The sequence below is a fragment of the Gossypium hirsutum genome, chromosome D11 (assembly GCF_007990345.1).
Source record: "Gossypium hirsutum isolate 1008001.06 chromosome D11, Gossypium_hirsutum_v2.1, whole genome shotgun sequence".
Classification (NCBI taxonomy): domain Eukaryota; kingdom Viridiplantae; phylum Streptophyta; class Magnoliopsida; order Malvales; family Malvaceae; genus Gossypium; species Gossypium hirsutum.
In genome coordinates, this window is record NC_053447.1 from 58,659,937 (window position 1) to 58,686,703 (window position 26,767).

At 36.6% G+C, this 26,767-nt stretch overlaps 2 protein-coding genes across 5 annotated transcripts; both read right to left on the reverse strand.

The window, feature by feature from the left end:
- Window positions 1–10,477: 10,477 nt before the first annotated feature.
- LOC107926794 (golgin subfamily A member 5-like) lies at window positions 10,478–11,173 on the reverse strand. The gene has a single exon (XM_016857717.1). The coding sequence runs from the start codon at window positions 11,171–11,173 to the stop codon at window positions 10,478–10,480; it is 696 nt and encodes a 231-aa protein (XP_016713206.1).
- A 12,270-nt stretch (window positions 11,174–23,443) lies between these two features.
- Window positions 23,444–25,814, reverse strand: LOC107926755 (probable aldo-keto reductase 1). Of its 4 annotated transcripts, none has more exons than XM_016857680.2 (7): window positions 25,540–25,814; window positions 25,231–25,398; window positions 24,921–25,124; window positions 24,618–24,790; window positions 24,424–24,520; window positions 24,180–24,333; window positions 23,444–24,041 (listed from the first exon to the last, which is right to left on the reverse strand). In XM_016857680.2, the coding sequence occupies exons 1-7, from the start codon at window positions 25,600–25,602 to the stop codon at window positions 23,848–23,850; spliced, it is 1,053 nt and encodes a 350-aa protein (XP_016713169.2). In that variant the 5' UTR covers window positions 25,603–25,814; the 3' UTR covers window positions 23,444–23,847. The 4 variants fall into 4 exon arrangements, with proteins under 4 accessions (XP_016713169.2, XP_016713168.2, XP_016713170.2 ...); XM_016857679.2 differs by having other exon boundaries at window positions 25,210–25,398; window positions 25,540–25,813; XM_016857681.2 differs by having other exon boundaries at window positions 25,210–25,398; window positions 25,503–25,813.
- Between the last annotated feature and the right edge of the window lie 953 nt (window positions 25,815–26,767).

The following is a 26,767-nucleotide window of genomic DNA, read 5'->3' on the forward strand; positions in this document are numbered from 1 at the left end:
AGAGCCGAAAGAAGGGTCCCAGTCCCTATTCGAGTTCGATTCTGACGACGGCAAAAGACCACCGACGGTGAATTCGCAGGACGTTTCGGGTAAACTTTTCTCCCTTTTTCTTATTATTTTCGTATAAAAAAGAAAAAAAATAAATAAGAAATAAGAAATCGCAACCCAAAATAAAAATGACAAAGGTAATCACCTTGAACTTGTTTTTTATTTCTGATAATCTTTTTTTTTACAAAAGTTTTCCAAGAAGAAGCAAAGTTACATTTTTGTTGGCTTTTATAGCCGATTTTCTACTGCTTGTGTTCTTTGCTTCTCTATTTTCTTCCTTGCAGGTGACGGCGCAAGTGAGGCGGCGATGTGACCAGGGCAGTGGCGACGTGACGTTGGCAGCGGCAGCGGCAGACCAAAGGTCAATAGGTGCGGCGCCAGAGTTTCAGAAAATCTGAAACCCTAGTCTGACTTTGACACTTGGGCTTGGGTCTATTGGGCTAAATTGGGTTGCTGATTTGGGCTTTGGTAGGTTTAGGGTTAATTGGGCTTTAATTTAGGTCTGTTTAATTTTGGGTCATTAGGTTTGAATTGGGCCCGGGTTTGTATTGGGCCATTCGGGTTTGGGTTGATGGGTAAGGTCTAGGTGGTTTTGGGTATTGGGTAATGGGTCTCGGTTAAGTTTAGGAGAGTTAATTGATTTTGGGTTCTTGGGCCCGGGTCTGGGCAAAATTGGGTTGTACAACTGTCTCTCTTTGCTCGTTGTCGTGTAACGAGAACAGAGCAAAGACTAAAAAAGACCAATTTTGCCCGGTCTCGCCGAGTCTTGACTTCTTTGATGCTTCTCCTCTTTAAGTAGCTTTATTCTAGTCTACTGTGTCTTGTCGCTTCAATCCATTCCACTGCACTTCAACAAGATCCGACTTGTAGCTTCAATCTTCTTTGCAGCAACTTTTGGGGTATAGGCATTGGCACTTCGACCCACTCCGCAACGTCGGGGAGATAGAATTACTGGCTTCAATCTGCTCTGCTGTAATCTCAGGGAGATAAGATCTGAAATTCTTCGGTTTGTTCCACTGTAACCTCAGGGAAATAAGACCTGACGCGATCTACTCTGCTGTAATTTCAGAGAGATAAGATCCTTTAATCCGCTCCACTGTAATCTCAGGGAGATAGGATTACTATCTTTGATCTGCTCCGCTGTAATCTCAGGGAGATAAGATCTGCACTTCTTTGGTCTGCTCCACTGTAATCTCAGGGAAATAAGACCTGACGCGATCTACTCTGCTGTAATTTCAGAGAGATAAGATCCTTTAATCCGCTCCACTGTAATCTCAGGGAGATAGGATTACTATCTTTGATCTACTCCGCTGTAATCTCAGGGAGATAAGATCTGCACTTCTTCGGTCTGCTCCACTGTAATCTCAGGGAAATAAGACCTGACGCGATCTACTCTGCTGTAACTTCAGAGAGATAAGATCCTTTAATCCGCTCCACTGTAATCTCAAGGAGATAGGATTACTATCTTTGATCTGCTCCGCTGTAATCTCAGGGAGATAAGATCTGCACTTCTTCGGTCTGCTCCACTGTAATATCAGGGAAATAAGACCTGACGCGATCTACTCTGCTGTAACTTCAAAGAGATAAGATCCTTTAATCCGCTCTACTGTAATCTCAGGAAGATAGGATTACTATCTTTGATCTGCTCCACTATAATCTCAGGGAGATAAGATCTGCACTTCTTCGGTCTGCTCCACTGTAATCTCAGGGAAATAAGACCTGACGTGATCTACTCTGCTGTAACTTCAGAGAGATAAGATCCTTTAATCCGCTCCACTGTAATATCAGGGAGATAGGATTACTATCTTTGATCTGCTTCGCTGTAATCTCAGGGAGATAAGATCTGCACTTCTTCGGTCTGCTCCACTGTAATCTCAGGGAGATAAGACCTGTATAATGAACCTAATTATGCCTAATGATTAGGATGACATGATCAAAATGACACAATTGCTCCTATCTAGACATGTGTGAATGGTGTTTGCATGAATGCAGAATTTTATTTTTCATGAATGATCTCGCTTAGGTTATCATTACTTGAAGTTTATTAAGGCATTGTCACTGAAATGTTACAACACCTTCCTTCTCGACTGGTGCTTTCTGAAGAAACATTTAGCCAGGCTATCCCCACCGTAAACCTCAAAGTTATATCCATTGGGACGTCAAAATTTGTACCATCATTCTCTCACAGTAATCTAAGGGTAGAAATATGTGGCTTTTCCTCTGACCTTTTTTATCATAATTCGGGGATATAGGATCTGAACCATTCTGGTCTCCTACACCATTCTCAAGGTGTCATGCCAAAGACTTATGCGCAAATGAAGGCTCTCTTCTCCGAGGTAACCTCTTCCTTACCACTTGGTGGTTATTGCTTGCTTGTTCATTGAAGCCTTGTCACCTAACATGACATTTGTCATTTTGTTTTATCCACGTTTGGACAACAAAGCTTAAAAGGATAGTCCTGATTTAGACTTTTTCCTTTTAGACACTTCAAATCTGATGTGTTCTAAACAACAGTCCTGTTTCAGGTTCCCTCATTATTTAGAAATTTCTAGAGTAATATGGAAAGCTCATTTTGCTTGAACATTCAGTCCATTAATCGTTATTCCAAATGTTTTTGAAAAAAGATTATCACAATGGACAAACAAAATGCTATTGAGAACAAATCTCGAAATGAATAAGTTAACAAATTTTCCTAAGATAAGATGAAAAATAAACAAAATGAAATTTTATTGGGGAACAAAGCTTGAAATGAATACATCAATCAAGACAACAAATTTTACCAAGATTCAAAATATAAGATACCAATAGGTGCCCCAGATATCGCAGCACGAGCTTCCCTGTATAAGTTTTTTTTACCATTTAATATGTGTTTAGGGAATCTACAGTATTTTGTCGATACCCCAAGATGTCGCCTACCTTTTCTTGTGATTCAGGTAAAATTTAAGTTGTTCCGTTCACCTCATGCCTCATCAAAATTTGAGCCACCTTTTTCAGGTTTTCAACTTAAATCCCCTTTGGTCTCAAGGCGCATTTTTACGGGTTTTCACCTTGGCCTCTCCTTTTTTTTAGACCCCTTTTTTCAAGTGAAATATTTCTTGACTGAGTCTGAGTTCACAGGATTTGGCAGGCTTTTACCATCCATCTCGCTCAAGATTAAAGCTCCTCCTGAAAATGCCTTTTTTACCACATATGGACCTTCCCAATTTGGCATCCATTTTCCTCTAAAATCCTTTTATAGAAGAAGAATCTTTTTCAACACCAAGTCCCCCTCGTAAAATTCTTTGGGACGAACTTTTTTGTTATAGGCTCGCATCATTCGTTTCTGATACATCTGACCATAACGAATAGCTTTTAATCTCTTTTCTTCTACCAAGTTCAGCTGGTCATATCGAGATTGAATCCACTCAGCCTCATCCAACTTTAGTTCAGCTAATACTCGGAGAGAAGGAATTTCAACTTTTAGGGGTAAGACTGCCTCCATCCCATAGACTAAAGAAAACGGCGTTGCCCCCGTAGAAGTCCTAACAGAGGTACGATATGCCAGAAGGGCAAAAGGTAATTTCTTGTGCCAGTCTTTGTAGGTTTCAATCATTTTCCCTACAATTTTCTTGATATTTTTGTTAGCTGCTTCCACGGCACCATTCATTTTTGGACGGTACGGTGACGAATTATGGTGTCTGATCTTGAACTGACTACAAACTTCCGCTATTGAGTTATTGTTCAAGTTCAGTGCATTATCGAATATGATCCTTTCAGGCATCCCGTATCGACATATGATCTCTTTTTTTAGAAATTTGCTAACTGCTGACTTCGTGACATTTGCATATGAAGCAGCCTCCACCCATTTAGTGAAGTAATCAATAACCACAAAGATAAAACGATGCCCATTAAAAGCCTTCAGAGATATTGGCCCGATAACATCCATTCCCCACATGGAGAAAGGCCATGGAGAAACCATAACATAAAGAGGTGACGGTGGTGCGTGCATTTTGTCACCATAGATTTGACATTTATGACACTTTTTGGCATAATTAATGCAATCCCCTTCCATGGTGGACCAATAGTACCCAAACCTTATAATTTGTCTGGCCATCGTGAAGCCATTGGCATGCGTTCCACAGATACCTTCATACACTTCTTCCAAAATTTTCTTAGCTTCGACAGCATCCACACATCTCAACAATACTTGATCTTTTCCTCTTTTATACAAGATATCCCCATCTAGGACATAATCAATGGCTAATCTCCTCAATGTCTTCTTATTATTTTCCGTCGCCTGATTAGGGTACTCACGACTCTTCACATATCGCAATATGTCATGGTACCAGGGTAATCATCCTTTTCTCCTTCATTGTCAATGTTGCAACAATGGGCTGGAGCCTCATAAATGCTGATCTGGATAGGCTCCATATCCTCTAGCCTGTTCACTTTGAACATAGAAGCTAGGGTAGCCAAAGCATCTGCCATCTGGTTCTTATCTCGTGGGAGATAACTAAAGGTGACACTATCAAATTCCTCTATCAATTCCATAACCAATTTTCGATAGCGGACTAACTTGGGGTCTCTTGTTTCCCATTCCCCTTTGAGCTGGTAAATTACTAATGCAGAGTCTCCGTATATCTCTAGCACCTTAATTTTCCGCTCTATGGCTGCTCGGATGCCCATAATGCAAGCTTCATACTGCCATGTTATTTGTACAATCAAAATCCAATTTGCTAGTGAAAGGGTAATGATCTCCGCTAGGGGACACGAGTACTGCCCCAATTCTGTTGCCTATAGCATTTGAAGCTCCATCAAAATTTAGCTTCCAATGACCGCCTTCTTGGAAATCTTTTTCTGTAGTTGCAACATACATCAAATCTTTATTTGGGAAATCAAAGTTCAAGGGTTCATAATCCTCCAGCGCTCTACTTGCCAGGAAGTCCGCTATCGCACTCCTTTTTACAGCCTTCTGGTTCACATAGACTATGTCAAATTCAGATAGGAGAATTTGCCATCAGGCCATTCTTCCATTCAAAGCGGTTGATTCCATCAAGTATTTCAGAGGGTCCAATTTAGAAGTTAACCAAGTTGTATGGTACAACATGTACTGTCTCAATCTCCGAGTTGTCCAGATCAGGGCACAACATAACTTCTCGATTGGCGAATATCTTGTTTCGTATTCGGTGAACTTCTTACTGAGATAGTAGATTGCTCTTTCTTTTCGTCCTGTCTCATCATGTTGACCAAGCACTCATCCCATAGAATTTTCAAATACTGCCAAATACAGTATGAGCGGTTTGTCTGGGCAAGGTGACATCAGCACTGGGGCGTTGGACAAGTAATGTTTAACTTTTTCAAAAGTTTTTTGGCACTTCTCATCCCATACACCTGGATTATGTTTCTTAAAGAGGTGGAATATGGGGTCATATTTCTCGGTTAATTGTGAAATAAACCGAGCGATGTAGTTCAGTCTTCCTAGAAAACCTCGAACCTCTTTTTGAGTACGCAGTGGAGGTAATTCTTGTATTGCTCTTACTTTGTCAGGATCAATCTCGATTCCTCTCTCACTGACCACGAACCCAAGCAATTTTCCTGATCTGACCCCAAATGTGCATTTTGCTGGATTTAACTTTAGCTGAAACTTTCTCAACCTAACAAATAATTTCTTAAGGACCTGCACATGTTCCTCTTCTGTTTTAGATTTCGCGATCATGTCATCAACATAGATTTCTAATTCCTTATTCATCATATCATGAAACAATGTTACCATGGCCCTCTGATACGTTGCCCCTGCATTTTTCAACCCAAATGGCATCACTTTATAGCAAAAGGTTCCCCATAGGGTTATGAATGTAGTTTTCTTCATATCCTCAGGATGCATATTAATTTGGTTATATCCAGAGAAACCATCCATGAAAGAAAACAGTAAATGCCCCGCTGTGTTGTCTACCAAGGTGTCGATGTGCGGCAAGGGAAAGTTATCTTTTGGGCTAGCCTTATTTAAATCTCTATAATCTACACACATTCGTACCTTCCCATCTTTCTTAGGGACAAGAACAATATTGGCCACCCACTCAGAGTATTTGACCACTTGCAGGAATCCAGCGTCGAATTGCTTTTGCACTTCCTCTTTTATTTTTAATACAACATCAGGCCTCATTCTTCGAAGTTTTTGCTGAACTCGTTTGCAATCTTCCTTTATAGGAAGTCAGTGAACTACAATGTTAGTACTTAGCCCCGTCATATCTTGATATGACCATGCGAAGATATCTTTGAATTCTTGAAGCAACTCAATGAGGTCTTATTTTACTTCTTCAGCTATGCATGTGCCAATCGTCACCACCTTTCCCCCTTCCAGGGTCACCGTCTCTACTGTCTCATTGTGAGGTAAGATTTGTTTCTCTTCCTGCTCTACCATCCTCAACAAGTCCGGAGATAGGTTACAACCTCTGTTATCTTCAAAATCTTGAGATTCCTCTAAACACATATCTCGATCAAAAGGATTTCCTAAGTCCATAGTAGAGTCACTCATGTCATTGATATCTTGGGACCTGTTATAAATACCGAAAAATGTACAGGGAATGTATGAATTTAAGGATTCTTATTTAATATGGTCATGAATGAATGAAAGAATGATCTGGAATGAAGGCATCCAAGATGACTATTCATGTGAAAGAATGAAAATAATTTTAAAAGAATATATACTCAAAATGCGAAAATATATTTCATTGAAATCACAATGTTTAAATATAAGCCCCTTTCATTTCACAAAAAGTTTCATTTTCTCTAGGCTTAGAACAATTAGCATGTTTTCAATATTACTCTGAAAAAGCTCTAAAAACTTCAGGCATTTCTTCTGCAGTCCAATTGTTTAAAACACTCCCAGGTTCAACGGGATAGATGCCTGATGTACTTCTTTCTTCAGATTTTTCTTCCGATATGGCATTGATGTTCAAGTTTCCTAGCATTTCCTCTGTGATCTCCCTTCTTGGAGTCCTCAGTCCAAAATACATGATTCCTCCCGATACAAAGGTCTTGGATATGTGGGGGAAAGCCATCGGTTCCCAATCAACTTCTTTTCCGTTCACACGCGCCTTCCTCCTCTCTTGTCTTTTCTCCAACTCTTTTCTTCTTTACTTAGCATTTGGTTTAAATTTTAAACCAAAACGGTCTTGCTTGTCCTTCAGCACTGGTGCCTCTATCCTTCCTTAAAGGCATCTTCCCAGTCCTCTTCCGAGCATAGCTCCTTTCCCAACTGTCATTTGTAGTCCCATCCTCGTGGCTCTAGATATGCTGGGCATCGGGATCTTCTTTCCCTCAATGACAAAGGTTGCATTTACGAACTCTAAGGATCGAAAGGAACATTCAACCGCCTCATCATCTGTTCTCAAATATGGTGCGTCACTGGTTACCGACGCAATGATGTCTTCCTCAGCATCAATCGTAATTAACCGGCCTTCTGTTACCAATTTCAACTTCTGGTGTAACGATGAAGGCACCACTCCTGCTAAATGAATCCAGGGTCTTCCCAACAAGCAGTTATACGAAGGCTTGATATCCATCACTAAGAAATCCACCTCATATGTATTTGGGCCAATCAGGAGGGGTATTTCTATTCTTCCCATCACATTCCTTTCAGTACCATCAAATGCTCTCACTATATTCTGGCATGATTTCATGTAAGAGCTATCCACCGGTAACCTATTTAAGGTGGATAGGGGTAAAACATTCAAGGCTGACCCATTATCAATTAGCACTCCTGCTAACGCATACTCCCCGCAACGAGCAGTGATATGTAATGCTTTGGTGGCTCCTCTTCCCCCCGGCGGTATTTCATCATCATTAAAGGAAATGAAATTGTCGGTACTGATATTGCTAACCAAGCGGTCCAACTTATTCACTGAGATATCATGAGCGACATAAGTTTCATTTAGCACCTTAATCAACGCATTACGATGTATCTCTGAACTTATAAGCAATTCAAGCACCGAGATACGAGCCGATTGTTTATGCAATTGTTCTACCATGCTGTACTCGCTATGTTTCAAGAATTTTAGAAATTCTCTAGCCTCATTTTCAGTTACCGGCTGATTGACACGCGGTTCAATTTTGTCTGTTTTTGCTTTTCCCAACTCAACCGCTAAGGCTTTTCCTTTTCCAGATTCCACTCTCGCGTTTGCTGGATCATAACGTTTTCCACTTCGTGTATAGAATCCTTCGTCCTCTCCTGAAGCGTTTACCAAGCTCTCTTTCCCTGGAATTGTCACATTGCAGTCATAATTCCAAGGAACCTTTTTGCTATCCTCGTAAGGAAAGGATACAGGTTTTTGGATTATGACCTTTGGCGCTATTTGAATTCCAGATTCTCTGCTTATTGGTTTTGAAATAATTACCACTGGGTGACTAGCCTTTTGGGCTTTCCCCGTGGATCCTTTTTCTGCAGCATAAACTTCTCCTTCTTCTAGTCCATTAATCTCTTCATAAAATTTCAACTCTTTGCTATCCATTAAGTTTTGCACCATGGTTCTGAATTCGGTACATTTTTGGATGTCGTGGCCTTCTTCTGCGTGGAACTCACAAAACTTACTTGCTCCTTCAGGCCTTTCTATTGAATCTTGCTTGATGCGACCTCCTTTCACCATTTGTTTCCAAACCCATTCAAGGGGGGTCCTTACTCTGCTACATTGGCTTTGACTCTCCTTCCTCCATTCTTAATTATCGCGTTCACCCCTTCATCATGATTGGGCAATGGACTTTCCATGTTGGGTGAGTCACCAAATTTGACAACGCCCAATTTGATAAGTCCTTCCACTACCTTATTGAAAGCAGTACAATTTTCTATCGAGTGTCCTGAAATTCCAGCATGATAGTCACACTGAGTGTTTGTGTCATACCATTTTGGATATGGGGGTTGTAGAGGACTTAAATAACGAGGAGCGACAACATGCGCATTAAATAAATTCTGGTACAGCTCCTTATATGGCATTAGAATAGGAGTGAACTGGGGCTTCTCAGTATTTTGCCTCATTCCCGACTCTTGTTTCGATGAGCCCTATTGATTAATGACCGCTTTCCTCAGTTGACTCACAGTAATTGATTTACCGTAGGCATTCACATTATTCACTTCATTTTCTCTTTTCCTCGGGGCTGTCCTTTTATTATTCTCCCCTCCGTCTATTCTTCCACTTTTAATAGCATGCTCGATCATTTTGCCGTTCATAATTATATCCGAGAAATTCTTTGAAGCGCTTCCCAACATGTGAGTGATGAATGGGGCTTTCAATGTATTAATAAAAAGCGTCGTCATTTCTTTTTCCAAAAGAGGTGGTTGCACCTGCACTGCCACTTCTCTCCACCTCTGTGCATATTGTCTGAAGCTTTCGTTCGATTTCTTCTTCAAATTCTGCAGAGTTATCCTGTCAGGCATCATTTCTGAGACATGATTGTATTGTCTCATGAATGCCTGTGCCAAATCTCTCCAAGTAGCAATTTTGGTTCGGCTTAGCTGATTGTACCATTTTAACGCCGCACCTGTAAGACTATCCTGGAAGCAGTGTATTAATAATTGATCATTATTAATATACCCCGTCATTCTCCTGCAGAACATAGTGATATGGGCTTCTGGGCAACTAGTCCCATTATATTTCTCAAATTCCGGCATCTTAAATTTGTAAGGAAGCACCAGATCCGGAACTAAGCTCAGATCTTTCGCATCTATTCCACGATAGCTGTCGATACTTTCTATTGCCCTAAGCTTCTCTTCAATCCATTTCTATTTCTCCTCAAACTGCTTTGGTAACTCTTCCTTTACCTTGTCTTTCTCAGCTACTTCATCGAAATCCGAGACAACAAAATTAACCAGATTATCGCCAGGACTAGAACCAGATCCGACCTGAAGGTTCTTCGGTATTGAAGCATCACCTTGAAGAAGCTGAGGCCTAATCGAAACAGAAGGTCTTCGTGGATGTGGTTCAGTCTGAACTTGCGCATGCAAAGGTGTGAATCCTGGAGGAAAAAATGGTTCATCATTGTTTTCTTCTTCATCGCAAATCACAGGACCTTTCCCTTTATCTGCTCCCTTAGTTATTAATTGCGTCAATTTAGTCATTAGGTTATCCTGAGACTCCTGCATCTTTTGTACCATGTCTTTTTGGATCTTTTCCACATGTTCTTTCATTTGCACCTGCCACTGGTCTTGCATTTCCTTTTGAAGCCGTTCTAGTTTTTCCAACCTTTGTTCCATAATTTTTGACTTAGCCCGAGTGCCGTAACAGTGTTGATTTTCCAGGTTAGCTGAAATAATTTTATTCAATTAGGGTCCTTTAATGGTTGTTAATGCATATAATGTGATGCAATGCATGAAATGAATGCAAAAAGGGGCGTTGATTCTAATTCAATTTCATTCTAAAAACTTTACTAGAAAACAAACTTCTTTACATGAGGTGGATTACAAATACGACTTAGCCCTAATACTCAAAACTCTAATTTTCTTAAGTAACGAGGCTAACTCTTGTCCTCGACTTGACTCTAATTCGTACTTCACGCTCAACACATCAGCTTGTACTGCTAACGTCTGCAAATGGTCAGCCACCTCTCGGATTTGAAGCACGGCTTCTCCCATAATGTGATCCCTATCTCTTACTTGGTTTTGAAAGTAGTGCAACTGCTCGGCTTGACGATCTTCATTAGATTCCAAGTACTCAATCCGAATCTCACAATTTCGCAATGCTGCTTCTAACTCTTCAATTCTTTCTTTCATTTCTTCAATTCTATTTAAGCTTGCCCTTAATTCCATCACAGAATTCCGATTTCGATGCCGATGAAGAGATCCTTCTAATTCAGTCACTCTGTTCTCCAGCTCTCCTTTCTCTTTCTGATTCTCCGACAAACTCCTCTTTAAAGTCTCGTTCTGTGCTTGAATTTCTTGGAACCTCCTTTCCCATTCATCAGCCTTATTCTTTTCTTCTTGAATCTCCTTGCGCCACTGTTCAGAAGACTTTCCCAACCCGGCAGTCCTCATTGATAATCGCAACTTCTTGTAATCTGTTTTTAAACTATCAAGATCTTCTTCAACCCTAGCTTTCCTTTTTCTTAGTCGCTCCGCCTCAAGCTTCTGAACATCTGCATCCAGTCTTAAATTCATTTTTTCTTCCTCTATTCGCTCTATCTACTTTTCCAACTCTGCATTTCTTCTTTCAAAATCCTGTTTTAAAATTTCCAATTCAGAAGGGACGACCCTTAAATGCTCTTCTAATGACTGATTGCCTTCATGACTCGATTTAGGAATATTGTTATTGATTCTTCTGGCCCTCCATTCGTCGTACTCAGGAGTCGTCATTGGTCCTACAGCCAATCTCTTCATTCGTCGAGTTTGGTTCCACGCATTGGATATCTTTCAAATCCTCTTTTTGTAACCATCACTCCCGTATGCGAATTCACACCCGGCTAGTCCTTGGGTTGCGGGTATAAACTGTCTTGACCTGTATTATCTGAGCACTAATAACGGGGTATATCCAATAACTCCCCAGATTCCAAGTAGAGGGACCCAATCAAAATCACCACACCGATACAAAATTTTGTCTGGAAGTAACCACGGAGCTCTCCATTCAATGTCCTCTTCTTGAAGGCTCTGAAGAATTACCATCCATTTTTCCATCGAAATGTCATCTCTTCTCGGTGTATCTACTATCTCCTTTAGTGGGGAATAGTTTTCAGAGAAGACCCGATATGACACATTATCCACTTTCCAAAAAATGACTGTGGAACCACGCAAGTAATAACTGAACACATCCGACGAATCTGCCTTCACCCGCTCATCGACAGGCATTCAATGATCTGAATGTTTCCGCTAGAATTGCTGGAACCGGAGTAACTCCCTTGTCGAGACGGTCGAATAGATCAGTGACTGCCTCATCAATATGCCCCAAAGCTCTGGGAAAGATAACTAAGCCGTATAGGCACAAAGCGAAGACATCTACCCTCTTTTTTACATCTGGATGCACTAGGACCACATCTTTTAAATTCCTCCAAGAAATGCACTTGTTATCCCCTTTTTGTTTGATTCGGGCTATGACCCACTGCTCACTCATACCTGTTATGTTCATCAATCTTCTCAAAAAAGGTGCATTTGCAGCTCTTGAGTAGATTCTATCGACTTGACTCTTCGAACACCGAAGTAAAACCGTATATTCTTCTATCGTAGGTACCAAATCGACTTTTTCAAATGTAAAACAACTGTAGGCGGGGTTCCAAAATTGTGCGAGAGCCCGAAACAGGTCCTTGTCTACCTTCATATCTAGCAGGTACGGCAAATCCCCATAATCGGAATAGAACAATCGTCTGTCCTCCTCGTTCAACTGGCTCCAAATTTCTTTCAATTCTTGCAAATTGTTCTGGGTTACGCTAATACGGGTGAAGTCCCATAACTCAGATTCATATCCTTCAGCCAAACTATCCCCTTTCTCTCGTTGTGTCATTTCTGACCAAATTCGGACCGCCGCATTATCTTCCACCTTATCAAGAAATCCCATTTCCATGATAAGCTTTCTTTCTAGAAACCGAATATGAACCAACGCCTTTTATAGTGAAATTCCATGCAGTTGAAATGTCATGCATCCAAAGTAAAACAGCAAACGTTAGTATCAGGTATAAACATACAATCCAAGACAATTCAGAAAGAATAAAAGCATATATCAGGGTATCTACTAGGGTTTGGAGTAGTTCTACCTAAGGTAAGTTCCTAAGGTTCACTACATGAGGTTCGGCTCTAAAGATAAGGTGCCCAAACCAGCAGATACCTCGATCTTTACCCATTATAGGCTCATACAGACTGAGTTCGGTTCAGGGGAATACATTTCCCTATGGCTGCACGGAGATGAAAATCTTACGAAGACATAGGTACGGATGTATCCCGAAAGCGATCCACTATCCTGCACGGAGGTGAAAACCTCACGAATGAGTAGTTTCTCACTCCCACTTAAAAGGGTGTGACCAAAGGTCAGGCAATGCAATGCAAAAAATACCAAAATTTAAACAAATTGAGCAATTATAAACCACAATGATGAAAGTTATAATGAAGAATGAAATGCCATGAAAGGATCGTAAATTTAAAACCAAATTTTCAATTTTCGACAAAAAGACAAAAAGTAATCAACTCGTGGCTCGACTCACTTGTTTTGAAAAAGTTCCCAGTGGAGTCGCCAAGCTGTTGACACCATTTTTTGGATGGAAAACGGGGTTGACTTGGATTTTAAAAATGAAAACAAAAACAGGATTTGCCACCAATCCTTTTTTTATAAGGTGTGATCGGATCACCTTGAAAATTGGTTGTTTTTAATAAACGGTTTGATTTTATTAAAACACCAATTTTGGTCTACGAAATTCAGAAAATGGGTTCGGGAGTCGGTTACGTACGAGGAAGGATTAGCACCCTCGTAACGCCCAAAATTGGTACCTTGTTGATCACTTAATGTCTTGATGTCGAAAATTGAGAATTTAAAAATACGATCCTTATATTAAAACCAAAATTTTTGGAAAAAGAAGCATATTTCACATTAATGGAGAAAGAGAATCATATACAGTAAGTTAGAACACAATATCTCAAATTCCCGATACGCGAATGAATGCCGAAATTTTACTTATTTAAAAGATATTTTATTATCTCGGGTTTAAAAAAATGAATCATGCCCAGTAAGTTAGGACACGATCCTTTATAAATCCCGAGATCATTTAAAACTTGAGTTTGGAAAGATTCGTGTATTTAGATATATCGCGGAAATCGAAACCCAGTAAGTTAGGGTACGATTTTCTCAAATCTAAACACGAAATATTATTTATTCAAAACAAATTTGTTATATTGAATAAAATGAAATACGAAAATCGTAGTAAAAAATGCGAAAGCCAATTACATTGTTGTTATACATGATAAAATCATAATGCACGCAAAAGTAATAAAAATGATACGAGCAATAACAACAATATAAAATAAATGAAAGTCATACTTACAATCATATAAAATAACAATATATAAACAAATAAATTAAAACATTCATTCAAAATAATAAAGAAAATGAAATAAATAAGTAATAAACACAATTATATGTAAAGAGATATACATGTGGATTATAAAAATAACATAAAATAATATATAATATACATATTTTAATATATAAATATATATAGACACGTATATAAAATTGAGTATTTGTATATATTAAATAAGTTAGAAAAATATATATACATATATGTATAAAAAAAACAATTATATAATAATAATATAATAAAACACATAACTAAAATTTACATAAGTAAATATAAATAAAAACCTAACAATAATAACAAAAATATTAACGATTATAAAAATAATAATAGTAAAGACAATAATAATAATAATAATAATAATAATAAAATTGCCCAGATGTGGACTAAATCGAAATAAAAACGAAAGTATTGGGCGAAATCAAAATAAAAAAACGAAAAGGATTAAATCGTGACGCGCGCCGAAAGAGGGGGGACCGAAACTGCAAATACCCCAAAGCCCCAAAACGCGCGCTTTGATGGGGACTAAAATGAAACAAAAGTAAAATTACGGGGCTAAATTAAAAATAACAGAAAATAGCGAAGAGGGCCGAATTGCAACGTTCTTCAAAATCGAAGGGACTACACGCGCAAATAGCCCAAAAATTAAAAACACGCGGATCCTCCCCTGGGTCGGGTCACCACGCGGGTCAGGGCCAAAACGGCGTCGTTTTGGCACCTAAACCCTAGTTTCAAAACGACGCCGTTTAGCTAATGATATTTAAACCATATTTTCTTCAAAAAAAACATTTTCAGCCACCCTTTTTTTTAAACAACTTCAAAACCCCTCTTATTTTCTCTCAAAAACATCCGGCTGTTGGGTTCCTCGGCCTCCACCGCGCCGCCGCCGTGACCCAAGGCCGGCGTTGCAAATCAAAGGGCATCTCAGCCCCGTTTTTAGCGCGTTCAAGGCTAGGCCGTTTTAACCCGAAGAGCCGAAAGAAGGGTCCCAGTCCCCATTCGAGTTCGATTCCGACGACGGCAAAGGACCACCGACGGCGAAAAAGCAGGACGTTTCGGGTAAACTTTTCTCCCTTTTTCTTATTTTTTTCGTATAAAAATAAAAAAATAAATAAGAAATAAGAAATCGCAACCTAAAATAAAAATGACAAAGGTAATCACCTTGAACTTGTTTTTTATTTCTGATAATCTTTTTTTTTTTACAAAAGTTTTCCAAGAAGAAGCAAAGTTACATTTTTGTTGGCTTTTATAGCCGATTTTCTACTACTTGTGTTCTTTGCTTCTTTATTTTCTTCCTTGCAGGTGACGACGCAAGTAGGGCAGCGACGTGACCAGGGCGGTGGCGACATGACGTTGGCGGCAGCAGCGGCAGACCAAAGGTCAATAGGTGCGGTGCTAGGGTTTCAGAAAATCTGAAACCCTAGTCTGACTTTGACACTTGGGCTTGGGTCTATTGGGCTAAATTGGGTTGCTGATTTGGGCTTTGGTAGGTTTAGGGTTAATTGGGCTTTAATTTAGGTCTGTTTAATTTTGGGTCATTAGGTTTGAATTGGGCCCGAGTTTGTATTGGGCCATTCGGGTTTGGGTTGATGGGTAAGGTCTAGGTGGTTTTGGGTATTGGGTAATGGGTCTCGGTTAAGTTTAGGAGAGTTAATTGATTTTGGGTTCTTGGGCCCAGGTCTGGGCAAAATTGGGTTGTACACTATGTATATAAAAAAAGAATACTAAAAGATTAGAGCTATTCGATGATTTCTTTTATTATTATCAATTAAGTCATTGTTTGAGTGCAAGTTAAATTCAAAACTTGAATTTAGATCAATGTTGTTTGAATTGGATTAGAGTATTTATCAAAAATTAGTACTAGAAATGCATTTTAGGCTTTTAGTCCCATAGGTGGGGCAAAAGAAGAGAGTGGTATATGTGTATGCATTGAGGTGGATTAATCTGGAAACTGGGAAAGCAAACGTGAAATGAATTCAAATTCACAACATTGTGGATTAATAGTTACTAAAAAAGATTAGAGCTATCCGATGCTTAATATACCAAATCTAATTAATATATAAAATTTTCCATGTGAAGGATACCTTTAAGTCAATGTGATACATTAAAGAAGCCAACAACAACCAATTGATCATTTTTTTTCTTACATTAATTACAATATACATTAATTACAATATATTCAATAATTTAAATTTTAATATTTATTTATTTTAGGATCATGACTATTAAAAAAAATGAACTCATTAATGATCAAAGAAAATTATTATTGGGCTTTCTAAGCTAAGTAATTAAAACAGTTAGCTATATTTATTAGGTTAGAACTGAAGGAATTTTATTATTTCTTTAAAGATTCGATTCACCGAAAATTTAAAAACCAAAAAAAGATATACCCACAGTCCACAGAGAGACAAAAAGATAAACCGGAAAATTTTATGAGGTTCGTGGAGCCTAGAGGTTTAATGGAAAGCAACATTTGGTTATTTCAAAAGTGCCCTGTGGCATTGTTCCAACCGAAAGGGAGACAAAATGGAGAAAGACAAATTTTAGGTAAAGTTTCTAAACTTTTCGTTGTATACTTGTATTTGCAAGAAAGGGTTAAATTTCACTTCAGTTTTTACACAACAAAATCATATTATGATTTGTGCACTGGATGTGTAAATGATTTCATGTATGTTTACCATTTTTACTGTTTAGGGTTTTTTTTTACATAGCTGCTTGTAAATGATTAATTACATAATATATATATACCCTAAGTGTTCATTTGTACAAAAGAAGACAGCAATCATGGATAGCATTGGTTAAGATGAAGTGAAGAGGTAAGAAGTTAGAAGAAAGCAAACCTGGTACTTGGCGACTCCCGATTCTTCTGTCGAGTGTCAACTGAGATTGAGAATGTAGATATCAGGTGTTGGGTGTTAAGACTGAGACTGAGATTTAAGGCTACCGGCTACGGGTGTTGGGACTGACGGACTGTGTGTGTGTGTGCGAGTGTGAGACTGTGAGTCGTGACAGTGAGAGTGAAAGTGAAGGTGAAAAATGAAAATTGTGAAATTAGGGAGGAGGGGAGGGGTGTTGACTGTTGACGTGTTGTCTGCTGCTGAGATGAGAAATGGACCAAATGCCAAATGGTAATGGACAGCAGGCCAGGGCTGTTGAATAAAAGAATTTGGGTTGTCCTATTCGGTAAGCCTAAGAGAATATTGGGCTGGATTTAAGTTGGGCTGGGTTTAAATTGGGGGAGGGTGTAAATTCGGTTTACCCGAATTTTTTCGGTTAACCGACTTGTGTCGAACCGATTTACCCGTTAACCGAACAAACCAAAAAAATTTAACCGACCCCCGATCGAAATTTTCCGGTTAACCGACCGATTAACTGAACTCGGTCGGTTAACCAAAAAAATTCGATTTTAACTGAATAATGCACAGCCCTACATAATACCATATAAAAGTTAACTAATAAACTTCGTTCATTTCATTTCAATTTTAGTACCAAACTAACTCAAAAGTATATCAATTTAACTTACTATAACCATCAATTCATCTTAAGTTCAAACAAGCATTTTCTCAACACTTAAACAACCAATTCATATGGCCAAATACACACCAACCTTTATAAGCCAAATCTCACGACTAATATCATAACTCAAAACATACAAAGATGACACTAGCCTATACATGTCATATACCATATATATACAATTCAAAAGTACCAACTTAGATGTCTGATAGCGCGATGATCTTCTCGACGACTTTTGCATCCGAGCTACCCTTGATTCTCTATAAAACATAAGAAAATAACACGAAGTAAGCTTCATAGCTTAGTAAGCTCGTAAGTGAATAATTCAATACATCAAATACATACAATTCAACTAATTGTACATAACATCACCATATATACAATTACAACAAACCTTTCTCATGTCTTAAAACATGATCAAATACCATTTCATTATCTTTTTCTATTAAATACTCAAATAGGTTTTGTACGTGCCTGCATCATCTCGTACTAACCTCTTTCTCAATCATATCATTTATTTACCCGTTGAACCATTCAGAATAGAAACCGGATACTCAAATGTCTCATATAATAAGTACATATACCATGGCCCGTAGGCCGTAGCCAAATCAAGGTAACTTATCCAAAGAACTATTATCATATCCTGAAACCAATTTATCCGATATGTATGGCCCGAAGCCAAATCGGTATAAATCGCACTCGAAGTGCTAATATCATGGCCCGAAGCCAACTCATCCTATATGCATGCCCGAAACCAAATCGGTATATCAACTTATAACGTTTCATAAGTATCCAATTCTATTCCTAAGGTTCAACCGAGATTTCTAGCTTATCGATTCTATCTTCGAATATATCCGCAAAGTCATATTTACAATTCATACATTAATGAAAATCTCGTAATCACAGTTTAGGCATAATCAAAGCATTTAACATACATTATAATGAAATCATCACATTACGAACTTACTTCGTACTCGAAATTGACGAATCGGATCGATTACTCGATAATTTTGCCTTTCCCCCAATCTAATTCTAGATTCCTCTTTTCTTGATCTATATGTATTCAAAATTAACTCATTTAATTATATAATCATTCAATTCAGTCCAAAAACACATATTTAAGCCAATTTGCACTTTGGCCCTAAACTTTCATATTTTTTACAATTTAGTCCCTATTTCACAAATACACAAAATTCATAAAATTCAATAAGACCCATGCTTGGCCGAATTACCATAGTGCCCCTAGCAGCCCATATTTTACATTTATTCACACTTTTAACCCCACATTTTCATCTTTTCACAATTTAATCCCTAATTTACATTTTTATAAAAAAAATCACATTATAAAATATGAAAATCTAACATCAAATATTCATATTTCACCATTAAACATCAAAGAACTCATAAGCTCATCAATGGAAACTATCAAAATCTTTAACAGTTTTGAAATTGAAGACATGGGCTAGCTAGTACTAGTTACAACGATCACAAAAAACATAGAAATAATTAAAAACTGAACAAAAATACATACCAAATAGGCAAGAATGAGATTGCCGAATGCTTAAGCACAAAAATAGCTTCCAAATCCCTAACTTTCGGTTGAAAGTGATGAAAGAAAGATGGTAACTTAATTTGTTTTATTATAATCATCATTAATTACCAATTTACTTAATTAACCTTTAAAAACTTTAAAATTGCACAAATGCCAAGCCATTAAAATTCACTATCAACTCTAATGAGCTAATTACCATATAATGACTTCAACTTTAAAGCCCTATAGCTATTTAATACCTTTAGCTATTAGAACTCAACTTTTACGCTTTACAAGATTTAGTCCTTTTTACCGAATTAAGCATTCAAACAATAAAATTTCTTTACGAAACTTTCACCTAATAATTTTATCATACTGTAAAATTTAATATAATAATAAAATTAATATTTTAACTTTGAATTTGTGGTCCCAAAATCACTGTTTTGATTTGACCCAAAAACGGGCTGTTACACTATGTAACTTTATTGCATTGGAATATCTCCCCTTTTCAATGGATTCTTTTGGAGAAAGGATTAATATTTGTTTAATCCATTAGTAATTAAGGGAAGAATTCAACTCACAAGAAAAAAAGAGAAGCAAATATATTCTATACCCGATAAGTATCAACACGCAATAAGGTTGATCCTATTTTTTTATGAATGAACACATCCTTATTTGTTCATCATTCAAATGACTTATTGGTAAGAATTCTCTTTATGAGGTTGATCCTATATTTCTTTATTTTATGGCCTTATTCTATCTATGTATAAAATATGAGGCCAATATTATTAACGTCATTATTACGCTTTCAAATCAAAGTGAATTATAGTATTTAATTATTTTTCTTTCCTTTAATGTCTATTTGTGTTCCAAAAGTTCCTTTTCAAAATCCGGGAGAGGAAGATACAATTTGGGTTGACGTATAGTGCGATTGGTCAAATATATGGGGTCATATGGAATTCCCTTATTCTCTCGCCTGATGGAGATGTCCTCTATTTCGCCCAAAAAAGATTGATTGAATTATCAAAAAATTTGTAGCGTGAAGTGTAATGAAGTGCAATTAGAGATCCATTTCATTTTACAGGTGAAAGGGAATATATATATTTATATAATTATAATAAAATATATAATAACCTATTCGAGATCCGATCTGAGATCTGACCCAAAATACTTATGATTCAAATAACCTCGGACACTCCATTTGGGAGGGGCATTCAGACTCTATTTTCAAAACTAGGACACCATTTCCCTCTCAATCTTAACCTCCTTTGATACTGTGTATCAACAAAATTTGCTCAATAAAATTTCAAGTCAAAACTTATACAGTTAGCCCAAAATTACACAAATTATAAGTGTAAGCTTGTCTCAGAAGAGCCACCTTATAACTCTTCTTCGACAAGATGGAGTACAAATTGTTATATAATTATAATAAAATATATAATAACTCAATCCAGGATCCAATTCGAGATCTGACCCGATGGTCCAACCCGGAATACCTGTGATTCAAATAACCTCACACACTACATTTGAGAAGGGGATCAGACTCTATTTTCTGAACCAGGACACCATTTCCCTCTCCATCTTTACCTCCGTTGATATTGTGTATCAATATATATTATCCTAAAAAATTCAATAACTTTCTTCTCCAATCATCTAACAAGATCAAAATAATAATTAAAAAAGAAAAAAAAAGAGCTCACTATCACAATAGCATTAACACTAGACATATACTACAGTTTCCTCCATTCGTAACAATTTTCCACCAAAGAAAGTCAATGAAGTAACTATTCAGCAGTAAAAGCAATCGATTTTTTCTTCATTTCTCATAAACCAAATTAACTAATAACCATCTCAATAAACCAAATTTGCACGTATAGAAAGAGGAAATGAATGATATTACCATGAGAACTCCGTTAATCCAGGCCAGAACTTGCTTTTAAAATTGTCCACCATCTTTGCCTGCATAAAATTGACAAAAAACTAAAGAGTTTCAATAAAAGTTACTAAAGCCAGTTCATAGCTAAGAAGCAAATTTTAAAACCTGCAAATTTCGCGCCAATTCCACATCGCACATAACGGTGGTCCCAGCATTGAAGTTCGCCGCACCGACACTGCTACTCGTCGGTTCTTCTTGTTTCTCCAGTTTTTTTACCTCCTCTGTGGCGATCGATACCAATTGGAGTTTCTTCGAAACGACAGTCAGATCGGAATCATGTCATTAGCTTCCTCGACGATCTGCATTATCCGAAATCAACCATAAAAAATAAGAGCTCATTAGAGAGATAAAGAGCGTGAGAGAGAGCCATTCGAACTTTTAGTGATCAGGAGGTGTTAGGATCATCCCGATTAAGCAACAAACAAGTAAAAATAGCAGAAGAAATTGAGAAGATGAACACACAAATTTAACGTGGAAAAACCCCTCCAAAGAGGATAAAAAACCACGGGCAAAGATAATTTTACTATAATGGCAAAAGAATGAAGAGTACAAAAGAAGGAGATTAAACTAAAGCCCGAAAATCCGAAAAACAAAGAACCCTCAAAACGTAAACACAAAATTCTCTGAATGTGTTATGAGTTCTAATCTAACGGATGTGTTTTTCTAAGATTGTAAAAGAGCCTATTAAATTAGTAAGTCAAATAAACTATACTCATAAATGCTAAATATATTATACTAATAAATACTAAATCTTCTAGAAGGAAAATATATTTTTGTTCAACTTGACTTGCAAGCAATCTCTTAAAATTTGGGTCACACAATTCTAACAGGAGGAATTGAAGTGAGAGAGAAGAGCCGAAACTAAAATACCTGAAATTAGAAAAAAAAATTGTAGAGATAATAAATAATAGGAAATGACAAAAATAAATTTTTTTTGTACAGAGAAACAGACTTCAAAACCATCGTCGGTGTCGTAATCGACGGTAAACGTTGAGTCGTCATGGCGAACCAGGAACTTGCGAGCTACCATTTTTCTTTCCTTGTTTTCTTAATATAAGTTTGACAATTCTTTCCAAAAATTTGTTGCTTCTGAATTATATTTATAAAATAAAAAGAGAGAAAGACCTTTGCTGCTTCTTTTTCCAAGAATTTTCTGCTTTCCGCTTTCTTCTTTCTTCCTTTTTCCTTTTCTTAATGGTCTAATCTTGATTATTCATCCCTCAACTTTACAAAATTTAATAAATTAATCCCTCTATTTTAATATATTTAAATTTGATCCTCTTACTCTACCAAAAATAATAAGTTTTACAAGCTTCAAAAAAAACAATTCATAAATAGAAAAAATCATTTATTCATCAACTTACATGCAAACGATTTGCACAAATAAATTGACATCTACCATTGCTCCAACAGAATGCACTAGCCGGGAATCGAACCTGGGTCTGTACCGTGGCAGGATACTATTCTACCACTAGACCACTGGTGCTTCGATAATTATGTGTTTTAACATTTTATATACTTTTTTGTGCAAAACGCATTAGATTTATTTTTTGAAAGATATTTCAGATTGTTATTTGAAACAGATTTTACGAATGTAAATGTGAAATGTAACAAAAGAAGAGATCAATAATGTAATAGATTTAGAGCAACGGATGTGTTGAATTTTCTCGAAAAAGTAAACATTTTGACTTCTCTCCGTTTTAGGGATTGGCGATTTACCCATTCTATAATTTTAGCACTGGACATTCTAAAAATGGGTACTATAGGATTGGGTAAATTCAGTAATAGATGCTTGGTGGCATTCTAACTTTCCTTCTCCTTTCAGGACCTATTCGAAAAAGAATTCAGTACTTCTCAGTCGTGAATATCTGAATAGGGCGAACCGTTCAGTGGATATCTTTGCTTTGGAACAAAACAATTAGAATAGAATTAAGTTCGGCCAACTAAAATGTGTATTATCCATATATTATTCATATAGGGAATTCTCCGGTTAAGAAAATCTATCGACCTGAGACGAAGAGAAAGGTCTATCTATTTTATTTAGTTATTCAATTAAACCAATAATTCATTATTGGAGCAGATAGCAACAACCATTTCATTCAACATGCGTATTTTTTTATTTTCCAATGGATTTATATCTTTCATTAATGTAAATTTTTTGATGTAGTGAGTAATAGCTCAGGTTGTTCGTTGTTTAAGAGTTCTTGTTTAGGCAATTCATACAATCCATAATATATATAAAAATAATGATAATTTTTTTATAATATTATTATAATATAATGAATTTTTATATTTATATTTATAATATTATATAATATTAATAATATATTATGTTATGATTAAATTAAAATCAAATTTTTAATATGAATAAAATATAACCAAATAGAATTAAATTAAAAAAATTAAATAGAATTATTATATTCTTAATTATTAGATTCTATCAACATTAGCTTGAATATTAGATTGAATCTACAAGTAAAGCAGGTAGTAGAAACCTAATACAATAATACTGCTGTTACTAGCAGCATTCAGGTGATAAACAAACAACCTGGTTCATTTTCAGACTATATAACTTGGAAGATTACTAGCTACATATCACAGGCAGAAACACAATACAAAACTGCTTATTTGTTTTGGTTTGGTAATGCAGGCTTCTACTCTCACTCAACCCTTCATTAGTACTCTAACCAAATTGCTTACTAAATCATTGATACAATTTTTCAATAGTTTGAGTTGTTGGACAGTCCATTCATCCAAAACCTCATATTTTGCTGCAGACTTGGCATCCATGGTTTTTTCAGGTTGAAACCTTGCTCCCCTTTGGTGGTGTATTACCAAACTTCCAGTGTAATTGACTAAATCTATCAGGCAAAACATCACCTGCTACCTCATTTATCGGAACCACATCAGAAATTTCTTTCAAATCTTCTGCTGTGAGCTTTACTTTTACTGAATCAATGTTACTATCCAGATTTTTTATCTTTGTTGTTCCTGTGAAAACAAGAATGAAAGAAAGGGTCAAAACTATGGTCCTAGTTCTATTATCTAAACAAGGCATATGCATTGGTACATGGTACAAGGCCATCGAAAAGAGAAAATAGATGTTGAAAATTATAGAATGTGACTCACCGGGAATCGGTGCTACATCATCCCCTTGATGAAGAACCCAGGCAAGTGCTAATTGTGCAGGGCTACATCCATGCTTCTCAGCCAACTTCTCCACTTTCAAATACAACATCTTGTTTTTGTCCAAGTTTTCTCCTTGAAACCTTGGGAAATATAGCTTAAAAGGTAGAAGTTGGGAGGGTATTAGTTTACTTTCTATACAAAGATTAAGGATAGGTTAAAGCCATAAATAAGTTAGTCCCCACACCAGATGACTATTTGCAGGCACAGTTTCCACCACTCCTTTGCCACCAAAGAAACCGCGACCAAGAGGGCTATAAGGAACAATCCCAATTCCAAGTTCCCTGCATGGATCAACACGACTAGCAAGATTAGAGTTCGAATCTGAAGTAAAATTTACATTTTTTTTAAGTTTCAATGGTTCAAGATACACGAACGAACCTGCAAAGGGGGACTATTTCATCCTCGATATCACGAGTCCACAGCGACCACTCCGTCTGGAAAGCACTTATAGGATGAACCGCATGTGCTCTCTTTATAGTTTCAGGGCTAGCTTGAGATAAACCTATGTACTTAATTTTCCCCTCTTCCACTAACTTCTTGAGTTCAGACATCTAAAGTCAAAAGGCTCAACCAGTTAAAAGATAGTTTCCCCACAATAAGAAGATGAAAGAAGGAAAATCTAGGACTTGGTATTATGTATTGAACAAATAATCTTATGGTGCTTTCAACTGCAGCACTTACAGTATCCTCTATAGGAGTGTTGGTGTCAACCCTGTGCTGGTAGTAGAGATCTATATAGTCCACATCTAGGCGCTTTAGGCTAGCCTCGATAGAGGCACGGACATATTCAGGTGTACCGTTTATTTTGATACCAGTTGAATCCAGTTTTTCGAAACCGAACTTTGTGGCTAACTGTACCTTCTCTCTTGGTAGCTGCTTCAATGCCTGAAAAAGGAAGATATTGGTTTTACAGGTTCATGAGACAAGAACAATAATAGAAGCTTGGGTAATTGGACTTGAAAATACAAACAGCTTGTCCAAGCATGTCAACCTTTCCAACCAAAATTTCATTAGTTTTGGATCCATAGATATCAGATGTATCAAAGAAAGTGATTCCTCTGTGGAATGCATGCTTGATAATCGATATCCCAACTTCTTCAGAGACTGGAGAACTGTAACCTCCAGTGAGACCCATACAGCCAAACCCCAACTTTGAAACCTACAAATAAAAAGAACTGAGACAAATAAATCCAGCTACAGTCTGCATATCTTGGAGGAACAGATATAAAAATGACGAAAATTCAGGGCATATCTAGAGACAACCTTTTTCATGGGTAGTGTAAGAAGAACAGAATCTAACCTCCAGTCCTTGAGTTCCCAGTTTGACTCTAGGAATCTGAATTCTCTGCTGCTCCTCACCCATCTTTTTGTTACTTTTTTTTTTCTGTTCTTTCTTGTGTTAATGAACTAAGGCTTTTCTTGTTTGAGTACAGCTCAAAAGAAACAGTAAGGACAAAAGATTTAGCAGATGGCTATGAAGGTTAGAATCTCCATCTTTGTTCACTACTCTAAATATGTAAAGAACTCTTAATATGTTGCTAATATGTCACCCTAAAGGTTATCTTTTTGTCTGTTTTATTAAAAACATTGATATTTATGTTGCAAGAATTTATAAACTTTGATAATATGTTACTAATATGTCATCCCATAGGTCATCTTTTTTTTTTCTGTTTTATTAAAAACATTGACATTTATGTTGCAAGAATTTATAAACTTTGATAATATGTTACTAATATGTCATCCCATAGGTCATCTTTTTTTTTTTCTGTTTTATTAAAAACATTGACATTTATGTTGCAAGAATTTATAAATATTTAGGGGTAATATCTTTTTTGTCTCTGAACATGGTAATTACGTTTAATTTGGTGTTTGTAATTTTTTATTCACTTTAATTCTTGAACTTGATAATTAGATTTATTTTGATCTCGACATGGATATTATTTAGATTTAATGATGTGACTAATGTTACTAAAACAAGGCGGATCGAAAGGATTAAGAATTGATCGATATAATTGTTCAAATAAAGGGATTGAACCGATTGATTAGTAAACTACATGAAATTAGTAAAAATCGAAAAACATGACAAAAATCGACAATTGAACTGGTTTAATAATTTTTTAAAAAATTTTTATGAATTTTTAATTATTTATTTAATTATTATTAGTGTTAGCTTTGATTTTTCATATAATTTTATATAATAAAATATTTCCTTAATCAAATTTTGTAAAACTTCGTGTTAAACTTTGGGAAATTATATTCAAGTAATTTTCAAATTTAGTCAAATGCTTAAAAAATTTTATAAGTGTTAAAAGCTTCCAAAATTCCTTTAAAATCTAATTTTGAAAAAAAATATTAGGTTGTGCTCTAATACTTTTATTAAATAACACACTTGATCTTTGACACAATACACTTAAAAGAAAAAAATTTCAATGAATAAGAATAAGTGCTCTCGATTCAGTATTTCACCTATAACCTCAATTTATAAAGAATTGAGACTTGTTAACATACCATATCAATTACAATCTATC